The 25594-nt window shown below is 33.1% G+C and overlaps 2 protein-coding genes across 9 annotated transcripts in view; one reads left to right on the forward strand and one right to left on the reverse strand.

Moving 5' to 3' along the window:
• Positions 1-14702, forward strand: part of LOC106687643 (uncharacterized) — a gene marked incomplete at its 5' end in the record, with an annotated part of 26130 nt that extends 11428 nt beyond the window's left edge. For 2 of the 7 annotated variants that reach the window (XM_014431633.3, XM_014431635.3), the window contains 7 exon segments: positions 1417-1455; positions 2837-2872; positions 4199-4477; positions 5349-5510; positions 7274-7418; positions 12312-12560; positions 14420-14702. In XM_014431633.3, coding sequence (XP_014287119.3) covers positions 1417-1455; positions 2837-2872; positions 4199-4477; positions 5349-5510; positions 7274-7418; positions 12312-12560; positions 14420-14556 — 1047 coding nt within the window. 7 annotated transcript variants of the gene reach the window in all.
• Positions 14571-25594, reverse strand: part of LOC106687644 (cilia- and flagella-associated protein 221) — a 15491-nt gene continuing 4467 nt past the window's right edge. For both annotated transcript variants that reach the window (XM_014431639.2, XM_014431641.2), the window contains exons 4-9: positions 21565-21718; positions 18284-18471; positions 17957-18144; positions 16502-16585; positions 16020-16154; positions 14571-14650 (exon numbers count right to left, since the gene is read on the reverse strand). In XM_014431639.2, the coding sequence (XP_014287125.1) occupies positions 14630-14650; positions 16020-16154; positions 16502-16585; positions 17957-18144; positions 18284-18471; positions 21565-21718 (770 nt within the window). In that variant the 3' untranslated portion in view covers positions 14571-14629. The remainder of the gene's footprint in view (positions 14651-16019; positions 16155-16501; positions 16586-17956; positions 18145-18283; positions 18472-21564; positions 21719-25594) is intronic.

Raw genomic sequence — 25594 nt, forward strand, 5'->3', positions numbered from 1 at the left:
AGCTCTCAGTTGTAACTAGACAAAGAACAATGGTGTAGATGCTACACGAGCACTCTCACGAACCCCTTTGATCTGTGTCCAAAAACCGACTCTCGACGGCTCGGCAACGAGCCTGGGCCAACCAAGCCGAGCCACCTATCCACATGCTCGTGTATGTCTGAGTTCGCCATGGCTCGGCCAACATGTAGAGGCCCCTTAAGGGTACTGCAGCTGGACAGTAACAACCGTTTGAGTCTGCAATATAATTGGGTAACTCACATAAGAAGAATATTGGAGAGCTTCGGAATGTCTGATCCGATACTACTTGATGATCCGTTAAGTATCAAAATTAGAATGTGGGAGATATAGGGAATTTATCAAGGATAAAGACCTCTTGTTATTACGAGAATCGACCAATAACCCAAAAGGTTGGGTCTTCATTAAAACGGATGCTCCTCAAAATCAGCTACCCTATATTGTTTGTTTTTATTTTACATAAACGATCTTTAACTCACCATTTTTGTAAAATTATTACAATTGATTATTTATTTTAAGTATTTCACAGTTATTTGTACGAAGGTTGCCCCATAAACAAATAAGTAAATTATTAGTAGTAGTAAGATCTGATTATTAACATAACAACCATAGAAATGGAAAAATACCTTATTTATCAAATTCATAATTTATATGTAACCTTATAACAGGTAGCTCAGTGGTACTGCACTAAGCAGTGCTACTAAGTTCAAGGACCTGGGTTGGAGGTGGTTGCAGATATTTTCTGTTTCACTGTAGCAATGATTCAGCTCTGTTGGGTTAAGAGCCCACCCAGCCTCATGAAGTTGGTACCTTTAATTGGGTAAAAATCTAGCGGTCGATCGTGATGCTGAGCAAACTACCTCCTTGTACAACCCTTAGTCTAGTAGCAGTACTTCCTTACAAAGTACTATACCCTTGAGCCTTCATTGGTTTTAGCGGTACAGATTTAATTTTTTTTTTTTTTTTATGTATCCATTGTTCATCATTTTTATTTAAAGAAAAAAATTAAAAGCATTTAAAAACTGAGCCTAAAATTTTGTTGTCAGCATATCATAAATGAAATTAACAAACCTTTTATTTTGAAGTTGTTAATTAAACTAATCCATGTGTAACAAGAAAAAACTTGCATATAAAAATTTGATTATCTCTCTTAGACAAGTTAAGTATTTTCAGCCTCATTCGATATAGTAGGCCATTATTGTGATAAAAAGTAACAACATTATTTTTCCTTATATTTTACATTTTAACAACTATCTATATTTAGTCAATTAATTGTGGTATCCATAAAATTAATAATAGTTTTATCTATTTGTACGATATAAAACAGTGAATTGACTCAAAAAATACTGTATTCTTATATCAACATATTTCGAAATCACTTAAATGATATTATTTCAACAGGCTGAAGGACCCTGTGGTGCGCAACCATGCAGGAGAAGAGTACGTTACAGAAATCCCTATAATTTCAGAAATAGAACAAAACGATCATTCATAATAATGAGATATATTAAACTTATCTAATTAATATATTAATTAGATATAGATTAAGCGGTCATAGATATCAACTATTACTAGAGGCCGGATTTTTGTGCAGTAAAATTTCAAAATGTGCATAAAGCAATCAAATGCTGGAAAAATCAACTTTATTGATTAATTTATAATATTAATACTTAACCCTGTGTTTGAATCTAATTAAACTCGCTTAACAATGTTCATTTAAAAAAATATACATGGGAAACTAGCAGAACTGGAAATGCTTTGCTATTACTATATTTGAGGATGTATATACATTAACTAAACACAATTGAAACTTTGATATCAACTAATATATAGATGAAGTGATAATGCAATAAATATAGTAACATATAAAATTAACTTCAACATGACTCTAACCAATCTATACCAAACTTGGCAGTGGTTTAGGGCTTTATAAACTTTTTTTTTTTCATTTTTAGTGAATAAAAAATCACTTAAATATTTATATATATATATAAGTAATATTTTTTTTTATTCTTCCAAAAATGCAAATCAATTGGCATATAATAACAATGAAAAACCAATTAATAACACTGAACATTTAGCAAAAAGCCCCATCACCATCGAATGAATGGTATGGCAGCGCATAAAGTACGATCAATAAACAAATATTGATTATTATATGTTAGATATAATAATATAAAATTTGAAATTCCCACTAGCCACAGCTAAGTCAAATGGAAGAATGACAGATTGGAAGCAGATGTGGAATCCAAATTAAGAACAATAACACTGAACGTTCTCCATAACAATCTTATTCTTCAGGAACTTTTCCATAGTTACCCAAAACCACTACTAAATACTATTCCTAAAACTTCATCACTTCTTCCTTTTTTTTTTTTTTTTCGAGGTTGAATTCAACTCTTCTTAAGTTAGATAAAAATAATAAAAGTAATAAATATTGGCGTACATACATAGACTTAATGTATATAATATGAGAAATTTAGTTCAATCATTAAATTTTATTCAATAAAAATAAAATTTACCCAAAAAGAGTAAAACGCGCAATATAAAATTAATGTTATTTCAAGGACTTTTCCATGATTCGAATTTCTGTCGAGGTTCGGCAGAATTTGAAGCTAAGGGATAAAAGATTCAATTACATGACAATCCGGTCTCTAAAAATTACTTTTGAGTTAGAGAAATTGTTATTTTAATTCTTAGTATATCAAATATTTCAGAGTAGAAATTCATTTCTGATAAGTTCCGCTATAAATTTACTTTTAATCAAATAATTAGGTAAATTTTAAATTTATCTTGTAGTTTAATGATATTGTTTCAACAGGATGAACGACCCTGTGGTGAGCAAACAAGGAGAAAAGTATGTTTACAGAAATCTATATCATTTCAGAAATAGAACAACACAATTATTCTTCATAATGAGATATATTAAAATTTTCTAATTTAAATATTTATTAGATATAGATTAAGTGGTCGTAGATTTTAACTATTACTTTCGAGTCATTGAAATTGTTATTATGACTCTTAGTGTCAAATATTTTTGAGTAAAAATACATTTCCTAGAGGGGCTATAAGAGCCTCCTATAAATGCACTACTATTATATTATTTATTAAACAATAAAATAATAAATATATCTTTCATGTTCTTAACAGGTAATATAAAAATATCTCAAACACAAATGACAATTCGTTCCGGATTTATCTAATAGGTCCCTAGATCCGGTGTGAGGGATCCACATAAAAATCATTTTATAAATTTAAATACCATATTAAATGTTTATGACCAGCTCAGAAAGGTATTCATTGAATTTTTTCTTTTAAAGTGTTTTGGTTTAATTATCGTTGGTTGTAGTACATAGACGGACACTCCCTTGGACATTTATAACTGTAATAACTCCCTTCTCTCTCAAAAAATTTTGAAATTGATTATTTATGAATTTTTTTTATATTTATTCTTAAGCGTTTCTCAAAATTTGGAAGAGTTATCCTAGTAGGAGGCCCAATGATAAGAGTCTAATAATTATTTTATTGTCAAAATATAATATTACTGTTATAGTAAATTAATGGTGAGGGTGAACAATTGTAGAATATAATTAATAATAAAAAGTCTTTTGGGGCTCTTAACTGTTTTCTTCCACCACACCAAAATTTTTCATAATTTTTAAATTTTTGCTCCACAATCCTCCAAATAGAGTAGGAGGGTTGGAAATTTGTGTATGACATAAGTTGGTGTTAGAATAGTACCTTCTGAAGTCTGTGCTTGTTACGATTTCACTGACATGTACAATGCTGCTCAATATTAGTCCGTCTGCATCATGAAATGAAATATACTAGTGCATGTACTTTGTAGTATACATAATTATATTTATGGACTAATATTATTATCTTTCATTATGAAACTGTGTCTCGGCAATCAATTTTTTTTTTTGCAGTCCCATAATAATTTTGCAATTTTGGCATTTTTAAAGAATTAATTAAAATTAAATCAAATTTCCAAACAAAAATGAGGAAAAAACAAGACCTGAGTCAAGGAGGTTTTTTAAATATAAATTATATTACAAAATAATTTAATTATTTTACCGCTTTGGTGAAACTTGAAGAAACTTATAATAGTCTATCTTTTATTCAAACATTTCAATCTCATTTTAGAAAAAAATATATACACTAATGATATGTTTTTATTTAGATTTCATTTGGTGGCACTCAAGTCACTTACTTTGAAGACACATTACCAAGTCTAGTCGGAGTAGCTCAGCTGGAAGAGTCACAGTATGCTTTACCACTTTCACCAGCCACACTACCTCAGCAACCAGAACAGTTCCAAGAGTTCAAATCCATGATTGACCAAGAAAAGAAAGAAATAAGAGAAATGCATAATGTAGTTACACAGCTCATGGATAGGCCTGAAAAAGTGGAATTCAGAGACATGTACTCTCTCGTACCTCAGATATCCTACGTAGACGATGTGAGTATACTTATCATCAGTTAAAATTAGATATAGAAATACCTATTTAAATAAATTTAAAAAGTCAATCCCAGGCAGCTCTAAAAATCATTGGGGAGATAGTGGTTAATGAGGATAGGATAGGGGAAAGGGAAGAAGGAGGGGGTAGATGATAGTGAAGATGTGAAAAAAATTAATTTTTTTTTAGCAAAAAAACAGTTTTTTTAAACTCTAATGCAATAAATAATATTTTTTTTGGATAAAAATTGTCTATTTTAGACAAAAATTAATAATATGCATAAAAATAAATAAATTGGAATAAAAATTAGATATCCATGTCTAGTTTAAACATTTTTATTTACCTACAATTAATTATAAAATTATTTTTCACCTTGGTTTTTTTCTAAAAAAGAATGGAAATCAATGTTCACGATCTATGGAAATTACCTATCGCGGAAGATAAAATATTTTTTTTATTATGGTCTAACCTCATTGAAAAAAAGTATGTGAGAATGGCCATGACGTGTGTATTTCTTTTACTGAAAAAGAAAAATAGTGGGGGTTTGGAGGTAAAGGCTGTAATAAGAAGAAAAGATAAATTAATTGGAGAAGATGGTTGGGGAGTGTGGTCAGTAAAGAAACGACATAAATAAACAAAAAAATATACCTTTTGTGAGGACTTCCTTAGAAATGTTAAAGCCATATTTATGGATATAACCCTATTTGATAAGAATTGCAAGGTATTTCGCCCACCCTTCTGTATTAGAATATTATAGGAAGAATAAAAAAAAAACATCAATTGTCTGAAATTTACTACTGAACAACTAACTAATCCTCATTTTGCCAACTCTTGACAGATATCACATAAGTAAATTAATTATTTCATTTTCAGACACTGGCAGATACAGCTCCAGAAGTTGCAGCAGCAATGCTCCATTCTGACGAACTCGGCCTCAACATGAAGTCGCCACCAACGGAAGTATACAACACCCTGTTCAAGGGAGGTGATATGGATAAAACCATAATCAAAGTAACACCAGAGGAAAACGCTAAGGTATTTCTTCATGAATGGGAATATTTATAATAATACGAGTCATACCTAGTGAAATTATACCTTCATCTTAAAATTTTGTGCCATATACCTTTCATATAAGTTTTAATGAAGTTGTTAATTTTTTTTTGTTTCAAAAAGCATGATTAAATAAACTGATGTTTGATATTTAATGAATCATTGTTCCCTTCCCTGAATCCTTTAAAAATGAAATCAATCTTATCTAATTATTTTGCCAAGGAAGAAATAATTAGTAAACTTTGAAATAAATAATAAACTTTCAAAAGTTGCTAAATATCAAAATTGTTATAAACAAAGAATGCTGACTGCATAAATTAATATTGGAAACATTAATATATTATGTGTGTATTAATAAACTTTAATAAATATTATAATAATCATTAATTATCTAAAACAATTATCTTTATTTTCTGGGCATGATAAAAAAATCCAATTAATTGTAAAATAGGAAAAAATAAAATTAATTTTGCTGGATTCCTTAGCTTTAGGCAAAAACAGACAATGTCAGATTTTTTAAATACAATCATAAAAAATACTTAACCTAATTTATATGCTCTAGAATGATGAAACGCTTGTAATACAACCGAATGGCATCACAACTTACAAAGCCAATTTCATTTTTATGATTATTTACATTTTGTTATTAAACAATGGTATTAAAATTGCTATTACAACAGATTTTCAAGAAAAAATAGGTGAAACTCACAGTTTGATTAAAAGATAGTGTATACAAATCAACAATAATGAAAGAAAAACAATATTCTTTAATATAGAATATGAGTAAATAATTCTTATTTGAATTTTTTCTAACCGAATGTTTGAAATTTTGATTTTGGTTCTTATTCCATTCAACTTAATTATTCTTCATAATTAGATGGTAAAAATAAACCAAAACATACTTTCCATAAAATAAATAATTAAATTATAAACAATAAATGCCTAATTAAAAATATTGTTTCTTATATGATGATAACTAGAGACTGGATATTCATGCAATTGTATCTTCTGTTCCCTAGTTTCAAATTACATCAAACCTCAACAGAAATTCAAATCATGGAAAAGACAATCAAATAACACTAATTTTATATTGCACATTTTGGGAATTTTTCCAAAATTTTGCCCTTTTTGAGTTTTTCCTACACAAAATTTGACATTTTACTCAATTTGGGTAAAATTTTGATTTTTATTGTATAAAATTTAATTCTTGAACTAAATTTATCATATTATTCGCATTAGGTATATGGATGCCAATATTTAATATTTATTCAATTTTTTTTCCTCATTTAATTTATAGTTTAAAATTGATAAAGTTGAGGTGAAGCAATGCATTACCATTTGAAGAGTTGAATTCATCACTTAAACTTTGATACCTTTTTAAATCCAAAAAATAAACAACACAATTTTAGTGCTTTAAAAAGTAATAGAAAATCAACACATCATTCAAGAAACATCTGACCTCACCTCAACCATCGTTTTGTAGGATACCTATATAATTTATTCTGACCTCAAGAATTCTTTTGATTGGTCTCATAATTAAGTTCTTTAATTTAAACTTTCCCTTTTTTTTTTAATGGTGTTTTCTGCCAAACTATGAGATATCATAGCTTAAGCAGCAATATGTAAATTTTAATCAGCAGGTTTTGATATTTTAAGAAAATAAAAAATAGATATACTTAAATGGAATTCTTAAACATGATATTTAAATCTTGATAGACAATGATATTTCCAAATTATGATTTTTTAAGACTGTTGCGCCCTTGAGCAGTGAAGGTTACGAAGCAACACTATTGGGATATGAACAACAAGGTTTATTTGAAAATATTAACACAAATATTGAATATGATTTACCGGAAATGCCTCAGCGTAAAACACAAGAAGACGAAGATGATGGTAATACAGAATAAATCAATTAATATTAAAACAAACAAACCAGAGACAGTAAAGGTAGAGAACATGTTGATATTAAGGAATATGTTATTTTAAACAGTATCTTTTCCCAGTATAATAAAATAATTAGATTTAATTAAATTCTTTTTCTTAAAAAATCACATGAATCTATGGTAGGAACTATCAACCATGGCAGGAGCTTTAAAAGAATTGCGATAAATACAAATTTAACAAAAATATTACTCTTTAATAAGGAACTTTTTAATATATTTTTTTATTAATAGTTTTTCCAAGAAATTAAGTAATTTATCCAGTGTCGGATTGACTTAATATGTAAAGTTGGCAACTGCATATAGGCAACGCACCTCCAAGGGACCCACGGAACATTAGAAAAATAGGTTGAAGTAGTTTTAATTTCCTTTCTAAACATCTTAGGTTAGATCTTGTGCGAACGATTTCACTTAATAAAATAATACACTTATTTCAATAAAACTCAATTACACTGGCAGACACAAATAACTTCTCAGATGCTACTACCTTCAGCAATAATTGGTTATATTTCAATATAATTTCAGAGCACATCCAGATTTAACTCCACACACTTTCATTATTTAAATTGACAGAACTGGTTACTTTCTTTTAGTTTCATACTATAAACCAGATAATTAAAATCTCAAAGTGGTGCCTCAAGGTTCACATCTCTTCTCTACATAGCTTAATTCTTTGATTTGGATTTCATTTTTTCTTTTTCAGTCTTACGTTTATTTCTCCAGTTTCCCTTACATTAGACTAGCTCACTAATTTATCAGTAATTAAAACAATATAACAAAGAATGTTAAGTTATAGTACCATTATAATATGAAGAAAAAAAATATATCAAGCAGGTACAAAAGTGGCATGTGTTGCAGATTTTAAATGAGGAGAAGATGATTAGTGGCAAGGTCAGTGAACAAAACAAATAAGTAAAAGTTATTTCTTAGTTCCATGGTTCGGACAGAATTTCAGGCCTTCATTAGGGCTAAAAAAAAAAAAAATAGTCACCAAAACCATTACAGAATTATATTTAATCATTGGGGTTGTTATCTTGTTTTCATTCTTAGTCCTGATGAAGGGCTGAAATTGTGGCCAAATCGTTGGAACTAGAAATAAGATTTACGTATTTTTCTTCACTGGCCGCATCTACAGGGTATTTCAGGGCTAAGTGGTCAAACTGAAAATATGAACTTAAGACCTCAAAACAAGAAAAAAATTTCCTCTGAAGGTATGTCCTTAAACACTTTGTTTAGGAGATATCCACACCTTAATATTTTCATTGTTATGAATTATATAGGTAATATGAAATAAATAAAACCTATTTATTTGATTTAACTACTTTATTAATTAAATGCAAACATTAAGATTAATATTAAATGTTGTTCAAAGTGCAGGTATGTTCACAAATGCTCTGTTCAGGAGATGGATTAGATAGAATACTAATATGGCTTTTTATCCCTAACTGTATAAAAACTATTGGCAACATAAGGATTAATACTAATTGGAATTAGCATTGGGAACTGTCAATAACATTTATCAGTTTGTAAGAGGCTTTCGCAGAGTACTCATCATTATGCCTTCAATTTGTACTAATGGTGAATATGCCAATATGGTGTTTGTGTACGGTTTTTGCAATCCTCATGCTAATGCTGCCCATTGTGTATATACCGGATGATTTCCAAATAGAAGATTACCAAACAAATCTATCTTTAGCTCCATGTTTCAACGTCTTAGAGAAACTGGTACATTTGCTGTAATACCATGTCCTGATGGTATTTTTGCCCGTTTATGAAATGAAGAAAGGAGTGTAACCATATTACAATATTTTGATGATAATCCACCTGGCAGTGTACGAAGAGCTGCAGCAGAATTAAATATTAAGCCAACTACAGTATGGAGAACTCTCATTGCAGATGGAATTCACCCATATCATCATCAACGGATACAAAATTTATTACAAGATTTTCGGCAAAGAAGACATTTTTCAGATTGGTACTTAAATCAAGTTGAGCTTAATCCACAATTAACAAGAAACATTCTCTGGACAGATGAAGCTACCTTTACAAGAAGAAGTATCTTCAATCAGAAAAATAATCACCTCTGGTTGCAGGAAAATCCCCATGCAATTCGTGAGCATCATTTTCAGCACCAGTTTCAATGCAATGTGTGGTTGGGGATAATAGACAATATTTTAATAGGTCCGGATCTCTTGCCGCCTCAACTCAATGCGGGCACATTTCTGAAATTTCTTAATAGTGATTACTCTTAGTTGAACATATTCCACTACAACTGAGAAGGGACATGTAGCTTCAAGTAGACGGTTGTCCTGCACATTATGGAAGAGGTCCACGACAATGGCTAAATGTTAATTATCCCAATCAATGGATTGAGGTCTGGAGGCCTTTGGTCCTGCACACTCTCCAGACCTAACATTTATTTGTTGGGGTGACACTAAATAAAAAGTCTATGCAAGGCCAGTCAATGATCTTAATTCCTTACAAAGAAGGATAATTGAATCTTGTGAAACAATAAAACATATCCAGTGCCATTCTGCCACCACTGCTATTGAAGAAAGATGCCGAGTCTGTCTTAATGCTCAAGAAAATCACTTTGATCAACATTTAATATGAATTTTATGTGTACGTTTAATTAACAAAGTAGTTGAAACAAATAAATAGGTTTTATTTATTTCATATAACCTAAATAATTCATAACAATGAAAATATTTAGGTGTGGATATCTCCTAAACGAAGCGTTTGCAGACATACCTTCAGAGGAAATTTTTTTTATTGTTTTGAGGTCCTTAATTCATATTTTCAGTTTGGCCACTTAACCCTGAAACACTCTGTATAATCCAGAAGCGACTATCACCTCGTCATATCAATATTTGCTTTTAAGCCACAGTATTTTTTATTTCATTCATTTCAATAAAAAGCATCCAACATTAAGTGATTTAGCAGGCATTAAAATAAATTGAAGCTGAGAGTAAATCATTACAGAACTCTCTCTTGCCAACAAGTTAAAATAAATTTGACCAGTTTAAACTAAACTGTAGAAAGTTCAAAGTTCAAAATCAAGCCTTACGCATAATCACTGGCGGTGTGAAATCGACTCCCATTACAGCTATGGAACTCCAAGCAGGTCTTGAACCATTACAGGATAGGAAGGAGAAAACTGCTCTGTGTCTTTATGAAAAGCTTATGCGACGAGAGGAACACTGGTTGGATTATCGTAAAGCAAATGAATGGCTGAGGTCCCATCGCACTTTTCTTTCAAAAGCTGAGGAAATGCTTCACCAGATGGACCTACCAACTGATGAAAGACAGAATATAAGTATCTCCTACATGCCAAAGCACGATTCCGCTGAAGTCTACGGGCGACTCAAACTGGAATGTGGTCGTAACAAGAAAGATTGCCCTGAACCCGAGCTTAGAGCTGCTGCACTAAAAACAATTTATGAACTATACCCCACAGAGCAATGGCTACACATTTATACCGATGGGTCTGCGTCCGGTGTTAACAAGGGAGCAGGAGCAGGAGTATACTCAATCAACTTCCAATTGTCATTTCCCGTTGGAGCTGGATGTGATAATTATGATGCAGAAATTGAATGCAATGACAACACGGTAATCTTCAGTGACTCCCAAGCCGTAATACAAAAATTGACAACACCAGATGCCGCAGAGTCACCCACAGAAGAAAAGTGCAGAAACATGGCTGCTATCATGAAGAAAAGAGGAAGGGCTATAGCTCTGCAGTGGATACCAGGCCATGTTGGCATAGGCGGTAGTGAGCAAGCTGACAAGTTGGCTAAACTTGGTTGTGCAGAGAACCAGCCTGTTCTACCACTTTCCTACAGAAGGGTGAAATCTCTTATAAGCTCTTATTGTAAGGACAGAACAAGTGCTAGACACAAAGTTCAAGCGAAAGGAAAGAAGTGGGAGAGCCTACTGGATAAGGATAAACGAATCCCTGGCAATCTTAGCAGAGCTGAGAGAGTGGCCTGTTTTCGGCTAGAAACAGGACATGATCTGCTCCAAAAACACCTCCATCGAATTGGCATCGTAGATTCCCCGAAATGTCCTATATACAACATGGGGGACATGGATGGGGACCATCTTTTGGCGTGTGTTGGTCTGGAGGATGTTGAGCGAGATGCAGACCAACTAAGAGGAAGAGACAAATCGTATTGGGCTGCAAGAGGGAAAATGGCGTAATAGCCCACTTCCTGTGGCGTAGGAAAAAAAAAGTTTAAACTAAACCAACAGAAACTAACCAACGTGATCGCTCAGCAAGCTTTTTGCTTACTTATTTAGGATTTGATATTTAGTTTCTAAATATTATAAAGTGAAAATGTAAAAAAATATCATAAGGGAAAACTTAAGTTTATTCTATGCATGCATGTATTTAATGCAAAAAAAAAACTTGCTAACGGCTCCAATGGAAAACAAAAGCAATTAGATTAAACACAAGTTGGTACTACCACTTGATACAAAACCATATAATAAGGTTTTAACTATTAATTACTATGTTGTGTTAGAAAAGAGCAGACCTTAACTTCCTTACAATCAAGACAGAAAATAGTTTATTTTTTCAAATTCTTATTCTTAATACTTTCATATCCTCAACGTCATTTGTCCATGCCTCCAAACTATATGGTATTTTGACTAATTCAAAAAACATTCACTAGAATACAATCCATATCATAATCAAATATTATCTTATCTGATTTAACTATCAGAAAGTTATTAATATGCAGAATCTGAACTGGAAAAAGACTTTTTTTATCAAAATATACTAACCTCATATTGTTACAAAAAGTTTTGAGAGAGTTTACAATGCAGTGTGGCTGAAACTTTTCAGAAGGTGAAGAATCTGACCACACTTTGAAAGCAGAAGATGATGAACAGCACGCTGGGGAAGAAACAGAGCAGCAACCAGGCGAAGAAGGTAGTCAGGAGGAAATTCCTCCTCCACGGTTATCAAGTATACATTCTGGAGAATCAGAGGTGTCTAATGAAGCACTGTTCGATGTACAGCTCCAAATAGATTTGCAGAGCACCAGTGACTTTCTTCAAGTACGGGGTTCCCAGCCGCCCTCATGGTTTCCCGGTAAGCTACTAAGTACTGTCTTTTATTCAGAGTTAATAACTTTTAAATGATTGTTGTAATAATTCTAAAATTAATAAAATATTAATTGGGCCCTATTTTGATATAGTTCCTTTTGAAGGGAAAACAGTGTGGTTTAGATTTCTGTATTATGATAAAATAAAATCGTTACTACTTTTAGGGGAATACCACAAGACTTTTGATGATAGTATGTAAAACACTTTTGAGGTATTAGTGTAGGAGTTTAATTAGTAATAGCCATAGTCTCACAATGTGAGAGAAAAATAAGATATGTATCCAAGGTATATCTATAAATACCAGAATTAGAAAAAGTATATAACTGAAATACCCACAAGAATATCTCCTTAGTATCAATATTGAATATATAAATAACTCATGAAATTGCAAGAGATTCCCGTGCACCCTCGTACGATATGGACAATCCTCTCCAAGCACTTCCTTCAACACACCACAGGCAGCATTTCCTCCAAACACTGATCCACACTTAACCCACATGCAAAGTTAAAGCCTAAAATCGCTCTGTATTCAACTCTATACCAGGATGACATCTCCAACACCTTTCACAAGCAGAAGGGACATTACCAGAAGACAGAAGGGACACTAGCAGAAGACAGAAGGGAAATGACCCTAGCCCAGTGACTCAGCCAGCTCCTGTGCAGATTGGGACAGGTCTAAGTATACACTAACCCCCCTCTTCCTTGCATAATCCTATCATTCATTTTGTAAAACTTTTCTCATGCACTTTGTACATTCTTCTGAATACCTTCTTTTCTTATTCCTTTAATATCATTTCCCTTTCCTTGCTAAGTTACCAAGTCTCACAACCATATGCCATGAATGATCCGACGTGTTGTGGATCAGAGAGGATTTTTTAACAAAAGAACAAAGAGTATATATTGTACTAATTGACACTACGAGCAAACAGACCCAAAGAAAGGCACAGTCTAGCTGTTCAATAGTTTGAAGCAGTGTTACCATCAACAGTGTTGTTTTACTTATCATTATATTAACAAATACGAGAATTTTAATTAAGACAATTTAAAATACAAATCAGATAATAAAACCAATGTTCTATGACATAATGACGGTTTTATATAAGATGGTCCTTAGGTTTGTTGTTTAGAACTTTGAACTTCAATGGCTTATGAAGAGTGAAATAACAACAGTTAACATCATCTGTTCTTACCTTAATTTCTTTTAGATGCTCATTCTTTGGTGAGACAAGGTATTCAAATTTACTTAAACTTAAATATAATGTCATAAGATAATAAAAATACTGCTATTTGATGTTGAACAGTACAAGAAATAATATAATGCTCAATTTGTACTGAACAGATTGTACATCCAAACTTAAAATTTACAATGAAGGAAGATGGTCCAGTTGCCGGTCATAAAAGGTTGCTCAATAAAAACTATTTATCATGCACAAAAGTTATGAATAAGATAATAAATAAATATAAATGAGATAATAAATATTTTTTGTACTATTTTGGGCAACTTTTTTTTACCACCACCCTGACTATCTTTATTAATTAATTACATAAAGTCAACTAATAATTTTCAATTTGATTAAAATTTACAAGATTTGCTCAATTAGTTTTCACAGGGATGCCCACAAAATGAGCCATTCATAATTTTACTATTTTAATTTTCAAGCAACTACTCCTACTGGCCCAACCAAAAATATAATATTTTGTCTCTCCTCCAGCCACAAAAAAAAATTTTAATGACACACTTTACATCATTATCCCTGCTCCAAGTATTCATTTATAAAAATATAGATTTTAATACACAATTTTATATCCTCCATATTTTCTTTACTATTTACATTTATTTTATAGGATATTATGTTGCAATGGGAGACAGTAAAGAAATAAATGTGGCTAGAAAACCATGGGATGTTCTTGAAAAAGCATGGAGAAAATTTGAACCAAGTTCTATGAAACCTGACCATGGCACATATGTTCTGGGTATTTAAAAAATTTTAATTACCTGGATGTAAAAATTTTTATATACATAAGTTCATTCATCATTCATCTGTTTTGTTTTCTTTATTCCTGTCTTTGACTCATCTGTGAATAAATCATAAAATAAAAAAAATCTGAATATTTCTTTCTAAAACTATTTGGTGTAGATATATTTTAGTGTTATTTAGAATATATAGAAATTTTGTGTACTTGGAGATAATCTCTCCAATGGTATTGATGGTATTAAGTTTTAGATTTTGCTTAAGTAGCAGGCATTTTCCGCCCAGTGTTTTGAGGAGTATAGACCTAAAGTGGTACTGGTCCTGAAGTGAAATGGTGAAAGTTATATTTGAGAAAGTATTTGAATTACAGTAAATTTTCAAGTTATTGGTTTTGAAAAAAATAATCAGCCAACAAACAGCAAACAGACAATGAATCAGGTTGAAGTGTCAACAAATGCATATGTGATTATTTAAGGCACACTTCAAAATTTTGATATAACTGAGTTTAGGGAGGGAACTGGGGCAAAGAGTTAAGGTGCTGTAATAGTAACTCTAAAGACCAGGTCCGAATCTTGCAATGGAAGATAATCATTTATTCTGTTACTGTAGCCGTGAGTTTACCCTGTGGGTTCAGGGAGCCCTACGGGGTCCACCCAATTAAGGGAAAACGCCTTAACCCAATTAAGGGTTTAATTGGGGAAAAATTTGGCAGTAGAGCGCAATCTTGAAAAAATTACCTCCTTGTGAAATAGTAAAAAATAACTAAATAAATAATAATAAAGCACCTTTATTCTAAAAACAGTACTTCCTTACAAAGTACTGAATCCCTAGACCTTTATGGGTTATGGTGGTTCATATTATAACTTAGTTTATAAGATATGAAAGATATGGAGCTTTAAATGAATAATGAACAAAAGTTCAAGATTTTTCTGGAATAAAATAAACCTCAGGCATGCATCTTAAATATGTACTTGAATATTTATTTTTTAATGACATTTACTGTATCTCTGGTGCAGCTCAAGGTAAAAACTAGACCCTCTTCTAAAATGAAATAACACACAATTTATTTTTACTTAACAGAACTCGAAAATGAATTTTTTGTATAATATTTTATGTTTAATGTTAGGACAAGGTATATCATAACACCAATTTTGATTTACAGTCTAAATAACTCCAGGAACTTCAGTATAAGATAAGGAGGTTATTTAGTAAGGCCCACATTCAACAACGAGGTTTTTCTTTTGAACTACTGAAGAATCAGGTACCTACTTTATAAAGCCTATATGTATCTCTTCCCAACCATGTGGCGGAACTACAGATGACAGAAAGGATATTAATTTTTTTTAGACTCTGTAGGTGGGAGGTCAGTACCTTACTCACAGTAGTACCTTAATCCTCTACTTATATTTAAAAGAGCAATATGAAGTCAATTGAACAATATTTTCACAAAGATATGATTCAAGTTATTTTACCTTCAGCCGTTTCAAGTGATTCAAAAGACGATTACGTATCACAATTCTTCTAACTGCTTCAATAAACTTGATCAGAATTTGGCGACGAATAAACCAAAGGTTGGGCAATTCAACTGTGAAATTACAATCTTCTTCCTACATATAAAATGTTTTTAAATAATTGCATGTTTCACAATTAATATTTCTATAACAAGGGAGTTTTCTTAAAATTTAATAAATTTCAATCCTATTTTCGACAATAACCATCATAAATGGTTAAAAGCACTACCAACAAGAGACTTACACATGGAACTGTATTATTTTAATGATTTATTTAACTCTTAAAATGTTACAATTATATTCTCAGTACAAAAAAATAATTATTCACAAATCATTAGTATATTTAATTTAATCCTGAAAACTTAAAATTATAAATAATAAGATATTTAATAATCTTATTTCAAAACTCATAAACTATGTGTATCACAAAGATTTATTATTACCTGTGTAGAACACTTTATTAATCGTTGTCTACGACACAATAGTTTACTACTCGCTTCTTCAGGTTTTCTGTTTTCATCTAAAATCTTTTAAGTGATGTTATTTTAAAGAATTGAAAAAGGACAACTTTGTAATATGAAACATATTCTTAAAATATTTAGTTTATTAAAGAAATATAAACATTCTGTACATAACAACATTTTCCAATAATCTTGGTCTACTATGAGCAAGTATAACAATTTAACAATATGAATACTTTAACTAGCTATGATTGCCTGCGAATGAAGATGATTAATAACTTGATAATAGTGGGCAATCTTTTCATGGACTCATAGGTAACTCCCTTGTCTTCAAGAGTGATCTTCCATTCATTGGGTATATTATAATTATGAAAATATGATTTGATTTTAAAATTAAACTTTTGATAGAACAACACTTAATAAACACTTAAACACTTAAATATTTTAATATATATATAAGTGTTTAATTAATATATATAAACATGGTTCTTTTTATTTAATGGCGCAAAATATTTATTTGTTTACTGGTCATAAACGCCATTTATTTCTTATTTAATTTTGCTAACATTAGTTTTTATTTTTTCATTTTCTTTTATTTATTTTTTTTTTTTGTCTGTTCGATGTTATATTTGTGCCAGTAAACCTTTTGATTTTAAAAACTGTAATACTAGTTTTATTTTATTCTCATCGTCTCTAAGCGTTTTTGAAATATCCAGGTTTAATCCTATGATATTGAGGTGTGTAGTGAAATATGGGCATTCCTGGAAGATATGGCTAATTGCCCAATTTTTGTTATAATATTGAAATTTTGGAGGCGTTTGTTTTGAGATAAGATAGGAGTGAGTGAGTCTCGTGGTATTGAAATAAGATAGGAGTGAGTGAGCCTTGTGTGACCTATTCTTGGCCTAGTTAGTATGATCTTCTGTCTACGACATTTACAGCTGGAGGTACCCTATGTACCTCCAGTATGTATGTATATATATAAATATATACATATTTATACATAAATAACTTATGCAGTTTACTTTATTTATAAAGGCTCAGGAGGTATAGAATACCCCCAAGAGAATGGTCTGAGGGCCCCAAAACCATAAATGTATAAGTTATTTATTTAATTTTATTTATTTTAATTTTAGGGCGGGGCACTGGGCAATGGTTTCCCTGGATCCTCATTTGTTATCATAACATTATGATTAACCACATTTCAGTAAATTAAATTAAAAAATTTTTAGTTTTTCATTTTTAAGAGAATTTTCAATAAATGAACTGATTTCATTGGTGACAACTCAATTTCAACTTCAATTTTCAATTAATTATTTAATTAATAACACCCAATGTTGGCTAGCAATAGAATAACCTAGCACGTTTCACATTTATTTTTCCAAGTTTCTCTCTCAACTAACTCCAATGTAAAATAATCAAATAACTCCTCCATACCTCCTCGTAAACTTTCCAATATGAATCCCATTCACTCCGATCTTCAACTACCAGTTTTTTTAATACTGTCCTACTATGTCCCATAGGTTCCAAACAGGTTTGTCTGAATGAAATAACATCTCTGAAAAAATTGCTCTGCTTCATCTTTTTAATCTCTTCTTCTTCCTGTAATAGTCTACCGAGAGGACCTAGAACAAATGTAAAAATATCTTTTCTAAAATAGCATTATTTAACAAATAAATTTTAAACCATATACAAAATGGTATTCAGCTCAATTTGAAATTCATGTTCATAGATTAGTCAAAAGTAATTTCATACAATAATTACCCATAAGTTCAAACTCAGATGGTTTTTTCCCATCCTTCTTGAGCAAAAAAAGATTAATTTTGTGCTGAGACCAATCATATTTCTTTGGAGGGATTTTCATTTTTTCATCACTTTGAGCTAGTCTTACAAAAGGCAATTTCATCTTAAATTTTGATTTTTCCTTTTCATCCTTGTTGAATATCATTTCACTATGGACATCACATACAAACATTACGTAATTGTATTTTTTTTTTTTCAGTCATTAAATTTCAAGATGGTCAATTCTCATTTCTTATCTTTAACACAATAATTCTTGAATCACAAACTGATCTGGTTTAGAAGTGGTGAGAGCCAGTTTAGTTAGTTTTGAAATATTGAGGATTTTTGTATAACACTATACAGAAAATTGACTTATAAAATATAAATTCAAACCTTATGATTTTTCAATTAATGAAACAAATTAGTTAACTTTTAATCATAAAATTATTAAAGATATTCAATGTTATCTTTAAATTGAATAAATTCAATCACACCAGTGAATTTTTCAGTATATCTAATTACCTATTAATTATAACTTTAAAAGCTTTTTTGGAGTATAACAGGCTCGTATTTTTATTTTATTACATAATTAAATTCTATCAGACAACCGCTCATGAAGAACCTATGGAATAGCAGTGCTTATTTCTCAACATGATGGTGTTTTAAGAATACAAAATGATCAATAATGTCCTTTAATTACCTAAATTATCTCCAGTCTATCTACAAATCAGAGAAAGGCCATGACTATGGCTTGGATGGAAGCAGAGTTTGTTGAAGGGCTGTGTCATTAAAATAGTTACATTCATCAGTTCACTTTGCATTTCATAAAATTTGAAAATTGCATAACAGTAAATAGCTATAAATTAAAGTAAATATTGGCTATTTTATTCAGTTTATTTCATATCATGTACATCTGCAACAAATGTTAATTTTAGAAGCAGTTTAATGAGACCAATGAATGCTATCACACTTTTCAACGTTTTTTTATTAGGATGGAGTGGTTTTTAAAATTTAAAATTTTTTTTTTTTTTATTTTTCTGAAAAAAATGGAGCTGGCAAGTTGCAATTAGTAATAAGCATCATATAAAATTTTAAAAAACCACTTTTATGACCTAATTTAGACAATTTCCTACACCAATTAACACAGTGACCTAATTATTACTTACATCCATGAAGTTGACCATCCATATTTTATTTATTGTGGTAAAGTGTTCAGATTTATGAAGCTAGATGTATTAATGTCTAATTTTATGTGTCAATATAAAATTTGAAAAAAATCATTTCTGCTCATTCACTTATATTAAAAACATGCTATAAAGAAGTTATTAGGAATAACGGCAATGGTTTAAAAAAAAAAGTTTTGTCCGATTTTTAAGGTTTAATTCAACTGTGTGGAGGGACCAGTGCTGCCAATTCTCCCAACAAAAAAATACCCGCTCCGCGCTTTGAAAATATCGTTTTACACTACAAACCCGCCACTTATTACTATCGTGATTGTGCTGTCTCATTAAATCTGTCACAATAGATGATAGTAAAAATAATGTTAAAATAAATGATTTAATTTCCATCCATTTCAGTCTCAACACATTTTATTTTTCTTAAAAGTCCGACGTTTCCCCCAATCCGCCCATCCTCAGGGACAATCCACTTCATACAATTTTGGAACTAAATGATTTAAAAACTCAACTTCATGCAGACTATTCTGCCCAGGTCAAAGCAAAAATTTCTAATTAGTCAATATTCACATTAAAACCAAAATTAATGAAGTTGAGTTTTTAAATCATTTAGTTCAAAAATTGTATTAAGTGCATTGTCCCTGAGGATGGCCGGATTGGCCGAAACGTCGGACTTTTAAGAAAAATAAAATGTGTTGAGACCGAAATAGATGGAAATTAAATTATTTATTTTAACAAAATTAACCAGTCTCAAGAAAGTGTTTAAGATTATAAATTAAGTAAAAATAATGTCAGTGAAGCAACTGTCACGTTAACTATGCCTTGAGCCACTACCATAGTGTAACTATTACTATTATATTTACAATAAAGTCGCAAAGGTTCTGGTAAGATCATTATTAGTTCAAACAATGTCAAGAAAACATTTACCCAAGACCTTAAAATTGTTTTAGATCCGAGCCCAAAAAATGATTCCGCCCCGCCCCAAAACAAATCCGCCCAAGGCCCAAAAATTATATTCATTCCACGTTTCAAAAATAAATCTATCCCGGACCCCAAAAATAAGTATATCATAGGCCCCAAATGGTCCTATGTACTAAAATTCAATATCCAAGGAAAAATAATAACTTTGTACTAATAGAAAAAGTGCCTAATGATTAACTAAAAACACCAGAACAAAGGCACTTGCGACGCTGTACTAGCGCTCTACATATAACGTAAAGCCATTTTACATAAAATCCACGATCCCTTACAATCATCCACTAACATGAAAAATACCCGAAAATCGGGTCAAAATACTGAAAACAGCAGCACTTGGAGGGAGAATATGTATGAGTTCACTTCACAAAAATTTCGGATGCTTTGTTATGAAACTGTTATGTACCTTTTTCTCCCTACCTTCATCAGTTTTGAGGAAATTGATTCTTATTCTAAGGGTGTGGGAAAAAAAAATAATTCGTTGGGGAAAATTCATAAATTGTATTTTTTTTTTTTTTAACTATAAACATTTTTACAATATAAGGTCTCGAGGCCATCTTCTTTTCAGACGCCTCGGGGGATTGTCCGGAATAAAAGAGGAAGCAAGATTAGAAACTAATGGGTTTGAGTGGTTAGGGAGTTTGTAATGGAAGGATTGATATCTGGTTCAGGCTAGATCGGTCACAAATGGAACATTAATGTCTTTGTGGATGATTTTATTTGTGACAAAGTAGGGAGCATTTAGGATTTACGAAGGATTTTGGATTGTAAGGATTGGATACAAGAGGAATTCGAAGGTTTAGTGGAGCCCCGAGGCTCAACGCCGTATGTCCAGATTGGCCTTATAATTGTCATGTAAATCAGTCTTTTGTAATGAATTGGAAGTTTGGACCATTTGTCTAGTAAGTGCTGTAATAGTAGAAATCGACGTGCAGTTTCCTGTCTTTTCAGTCTTGTGTGAGGATTCCAGGTTAGTCGTTTGTCCAGCTGTAGTCCAGCTAGCGGATCTGTTCAACAGGGGTAAGGGCAACATTATTGAAGTATACTGTAGGGCAGCATAAATTGTAATTAAATTTCATTTGGTACTTGTAAGCAGAAGCTTAAACCCTTTACCTTAGTTTTCCTGGCTTGGTATCGGCTGTTATGTAGATCATCAGCGGTAGAACCGATACTGATGGCAAGTAAAGATGGACTTGATGTGATAATGTTATGTATCCTCTCGGCAAATAGGATATCACTACGGTTTTTGGCTCCTTGCATATAGTTCCTGAAAGATAATAGGGAAATAATTTATGGAAAAATTTTAGGTTGATTATGTGATGATTGTAGGAACATGGTTCGGGTGGCGGTTAAAAACGATACGAAAATAGCAGAAAACTATTTATTAGTAACCGACGTTTCGTCCCACTTTGTATGGCTGGGTTCTGGAGGTAGAATAATTCGAAACGGGATGAAACCTGGGCTACTAATAAATATTTGTTTTTGCTATTTCTGTACTTTTTGATTGCCACTCAGACCATCTTTCTACTAAACTATTTATGTTCAAACAAGCATTAAAGCTTTCGAACTATTTGGTGTTTCACCATTAAGCACTCTATGACAGAAAAACTATTGAACAACTAATGTATCCCTAGGATGAAAAGATTAGATTTAATCTGTATGCCTGTTAGGAAATAAAATTTACCCTCCCCCACCTCCAATAGTCCAAATTATTTGGTATATATTAATTGGTTAATTGATTTTTTTATTCTTGATTCACATACGATCAATCATCTATATACAGAGTGTTTCAAGGTTAAGTGTCTTCACTAAAAATATGAAATGGGAATTTCAAAACAAAAAAAATTCCTATGAAGGTGTGCACAGTAACACATTGTTTAGGAGATAATATTCACGTCTAAAGATTTTTATTATTATTAATTATTTAGGTTATTTAGTTATTAATATTTGTTCCAACTAATTAATCATTGAAACATAAACATTAATATGAAATACTGTTCAAAGTGATTACAGATTCGATATCTTTCTTCCACAGCAGCATTGACGGAACGGTACTGGTTTTGGTATGAGACATGGTTTCGCAAGTTCTAACTACCTATTTTCGTAAATAATTAAGGTCATTGACTAGACTTGCGCAGATCTTTTGTTTAATGGCACCCTAAACAAAAAAAAAAAAAAACAGAAACTTCGATCTCAAGATCGACATTTCTACTGCCATCCGGCCACTGCTACTGTGAAAGAAAGATGCCGAGCTTGTTTTAATACAGGAGGTAATCTTTGAACAACATTTAATATGAATTAATGTTTATATTTCATTAATAAAGTTGTTGGAACAGATATTAATTATTTATTATAACTTAAATAATTCATAAAACTATCTTACTAATGATATCTTTAGACGCAGCTAACTTTTAAACAAAGCGTTAAGGACATACCTTGGTCGAGGAGGTTGTGTTAGATCTGAATAATAAATTACCATAAGGTCTCGACAATGCGTGAACACTTAGATAAGGTAGTTGATTAGGAGCTGAATAGATACGATGAGAGATACGGGTGCCAGTTGTTAGTTCTTTAAGGATGTAACCTTGTCCTTATAGGGTGCTATTCCAGTAGGTACGAAGGAGAAATGCCAGCCCGAAGGATAGGCAGCCGCCGGGTCTTATGAAACTATAAAAGGTAGAGGAAGGAAGAAAGATCCAAAAAAGGCAGAGAAGTAAAAGACAATATCAACAATACGTCTCACAATAGTTAGTTGAAAACTATTTTGTTCATTATTGACCGGAACCCTGACTATCTTCTTCATATTTTAAAATACAATATAAATTTCTAAGAATATAGCACTAGAATGAACCTGATCCATTTTTTAAGTTGATGCCCTCTGCTTCCCAGGATGAGGTAATCGTGAAGCGGGATTGAAGATTTTTTTTTTTTTCTAACCTCCTATTTATTTATTCTCAATCAATTACAATTATATAATACTTAACCAAGGAAAAATTATATATACACATATAAGATGAGGAAAATATTGTCCGCTGAAGGCGGTTTGTACATGAGTGGCGTGATAGCCGGGAAGCTAAGAGAGAATGGGGAGGGGCCATTCTGGTTGGTGGTGAGGTGTGGGTGACTTCAGGCTGCAGAGCCAGAAGTCCTTCCCTCGGCGATGACGTCGACCAAGGGGACCGTGCTTTGCCACCTCCCAGGTCTTGGGGGAGGAGCGATTTCTCGGAATAGGGGATTGGTACAGGCTTTCAGCCCATCAAAGACTTTGATGTGCCTACGGCCTATGAATTCCGGCACAAAAGGGAGTTGGAGCTCCTCTCTGATAACACTTTTCCTGGCCCTTTGGAGTGTGGTTCCTCTGACTATTCGTCGAAGGAGGGAATTCTGGAAGCTCTGCAGTTTGGTTAACGTGGTCTGGTAGAGGTGCCATATGAGTGGTACGCCATAGAGCAGAGTCGGACTTATGATGGCCTTGTAGATCTTCAGCGGCGGAGCGAGATCTGCTGTGAGGTGAACAGGTGATAGAGTCTATACGACTTCTGTCGGGCTAGCTTAACCCTGTGACCAGAGAAGGTGAGGTGCCTATTAAGAGTCAAGCCGAGGTATAGGATGCTATTAGAGAGTTTCCGACCCTCACCATCCACAACGAACTGCTGGGGTAGCCTGCATTTCTTGCCCTTCTGGAAGGACATGATAATGGCATCCGTCTTCGACGGATTAACCTTAATTCCGTCCTTCTTCAGAGCAGTTACAATGGTGGCAGAAGCAGTTTGCGCATAGTGTAGGGCCATTGCAGCTCTCATGCAGGAAGCATAGACACCGATGTCGTCGGCGTAGGCTGCTACCACTGCATTTCGATGCTTGATGACGACTACTGGTGCCGTAAAAACGACAAACAATAGAGGTCCAAGCACCGAGCCTTGAGGTACTCCGCAGGTGGTGGGGACTGGAGGCGACGAGTCTTCACCAACTCTTACGACGAATGATCATCCGCTCAGGTAGTTTCGGACCAATCGGGTGGGACACGCTCTCAAAGGCCAGGCTGCAGTCTAAGGAGATGAAGGCGGTCGCATCATTTTTCTTCATCCGCTCTATGATGTGGGCTTGCAGCTTTACCAGGTGATGATCACATGCGACACCTCGTTGGAAACAAGTCTGCTCGGGTGGTATGACGTAGGCTTCCCTGCAGTGCTCCATGAGATGGTGATGTAGGAGCCGGTCGAACACCTTGCTTATGTGCGAGAGCAGGCTGATCGGGCGATAATAAAGTCACCCTTCTTCCCAGGCTTGAGTAGAGGTAGTACGATCGCACGTTTCCAGGCCGCTGGGAAGTACGAGATCCGTATGCTCGAGTTGAAGATGTTCAATAAAAAGGCTTTGCCCTTTCTGGGGAGCATCTTCAGTAGAACACTGGGAATCCCATCCTGTCCAGACGACTTGTTGCCCTTAATGCGGCGTAGTACTGACTCCATTTGGCCGAAGGTAGAGAAGAAAGGTTTCTCGGCGGGGCTCGGTGGGCTTCCAGGTGGTGGTGGAGGAGCATAAGACGTCCGCTCAGCATCCCTCGCAGCATAGTTAGAGGCCAGTAAGGCAGCCTGCTCCCCAGACGTCATCAGGCTGTTCCCATCAGTGAAATGCACTGTCCTCCTCTTGGTCACAAAGGTCCTGACCAACTTCCAGAACTGTCTATGGTCGTCATGTGTTCTTCGGAGTTGGTCATGCCAGAGTGCTGTCTTCCAGTCACGCATGAGGGAGGCTATTTAGCGGGTCATCGCATTGATGGCCGGTTTAAAGCTGTAGTCACGCGTGTGCAAGAATACATTACGTAGGTTGTTCCGCTGGCCAATCAGAGCGAGGATGTGCTTCGGTGGCTTCCTGATGGCGTTGGGAACATGAGTGAACTTCGGGATGTTCCTGTTGGCTACCCTCTGGATGGTGGTGGTGATTACCTCCACTGCTGTGTCCACCTCGTCCGGAGTGTTGTATTGCACTATGGCTGGTAGTGCTTCAGCAACGCTCGACCTGTATCCTTTCCAGTCAGCCTCGTGGAGAAGATATGGGGGATTGAAGGTTTTCTATTTTGGCCTACTCTTGTCTCTGGGCTATTGAACACCATCGAGAGGTACTACGTGTAAGACGTTAG

This window comes from Halyomorpha halys, unplaced genomic scaffold (genome assembly GCF_000696795.3).
Source record: "Halyomorpha halys isolate HHAL.00 unplaced genomic scaffold, Hhal_1.1 Scaffold992.1, whole genome shotgun sequence".
Lineage (NCBI taxonomy): Eukaryota > Metazoa > Arthropoda > Insecta > Hemiptera > Pentatomidae > Halyomorpha > Halyomorpha halys.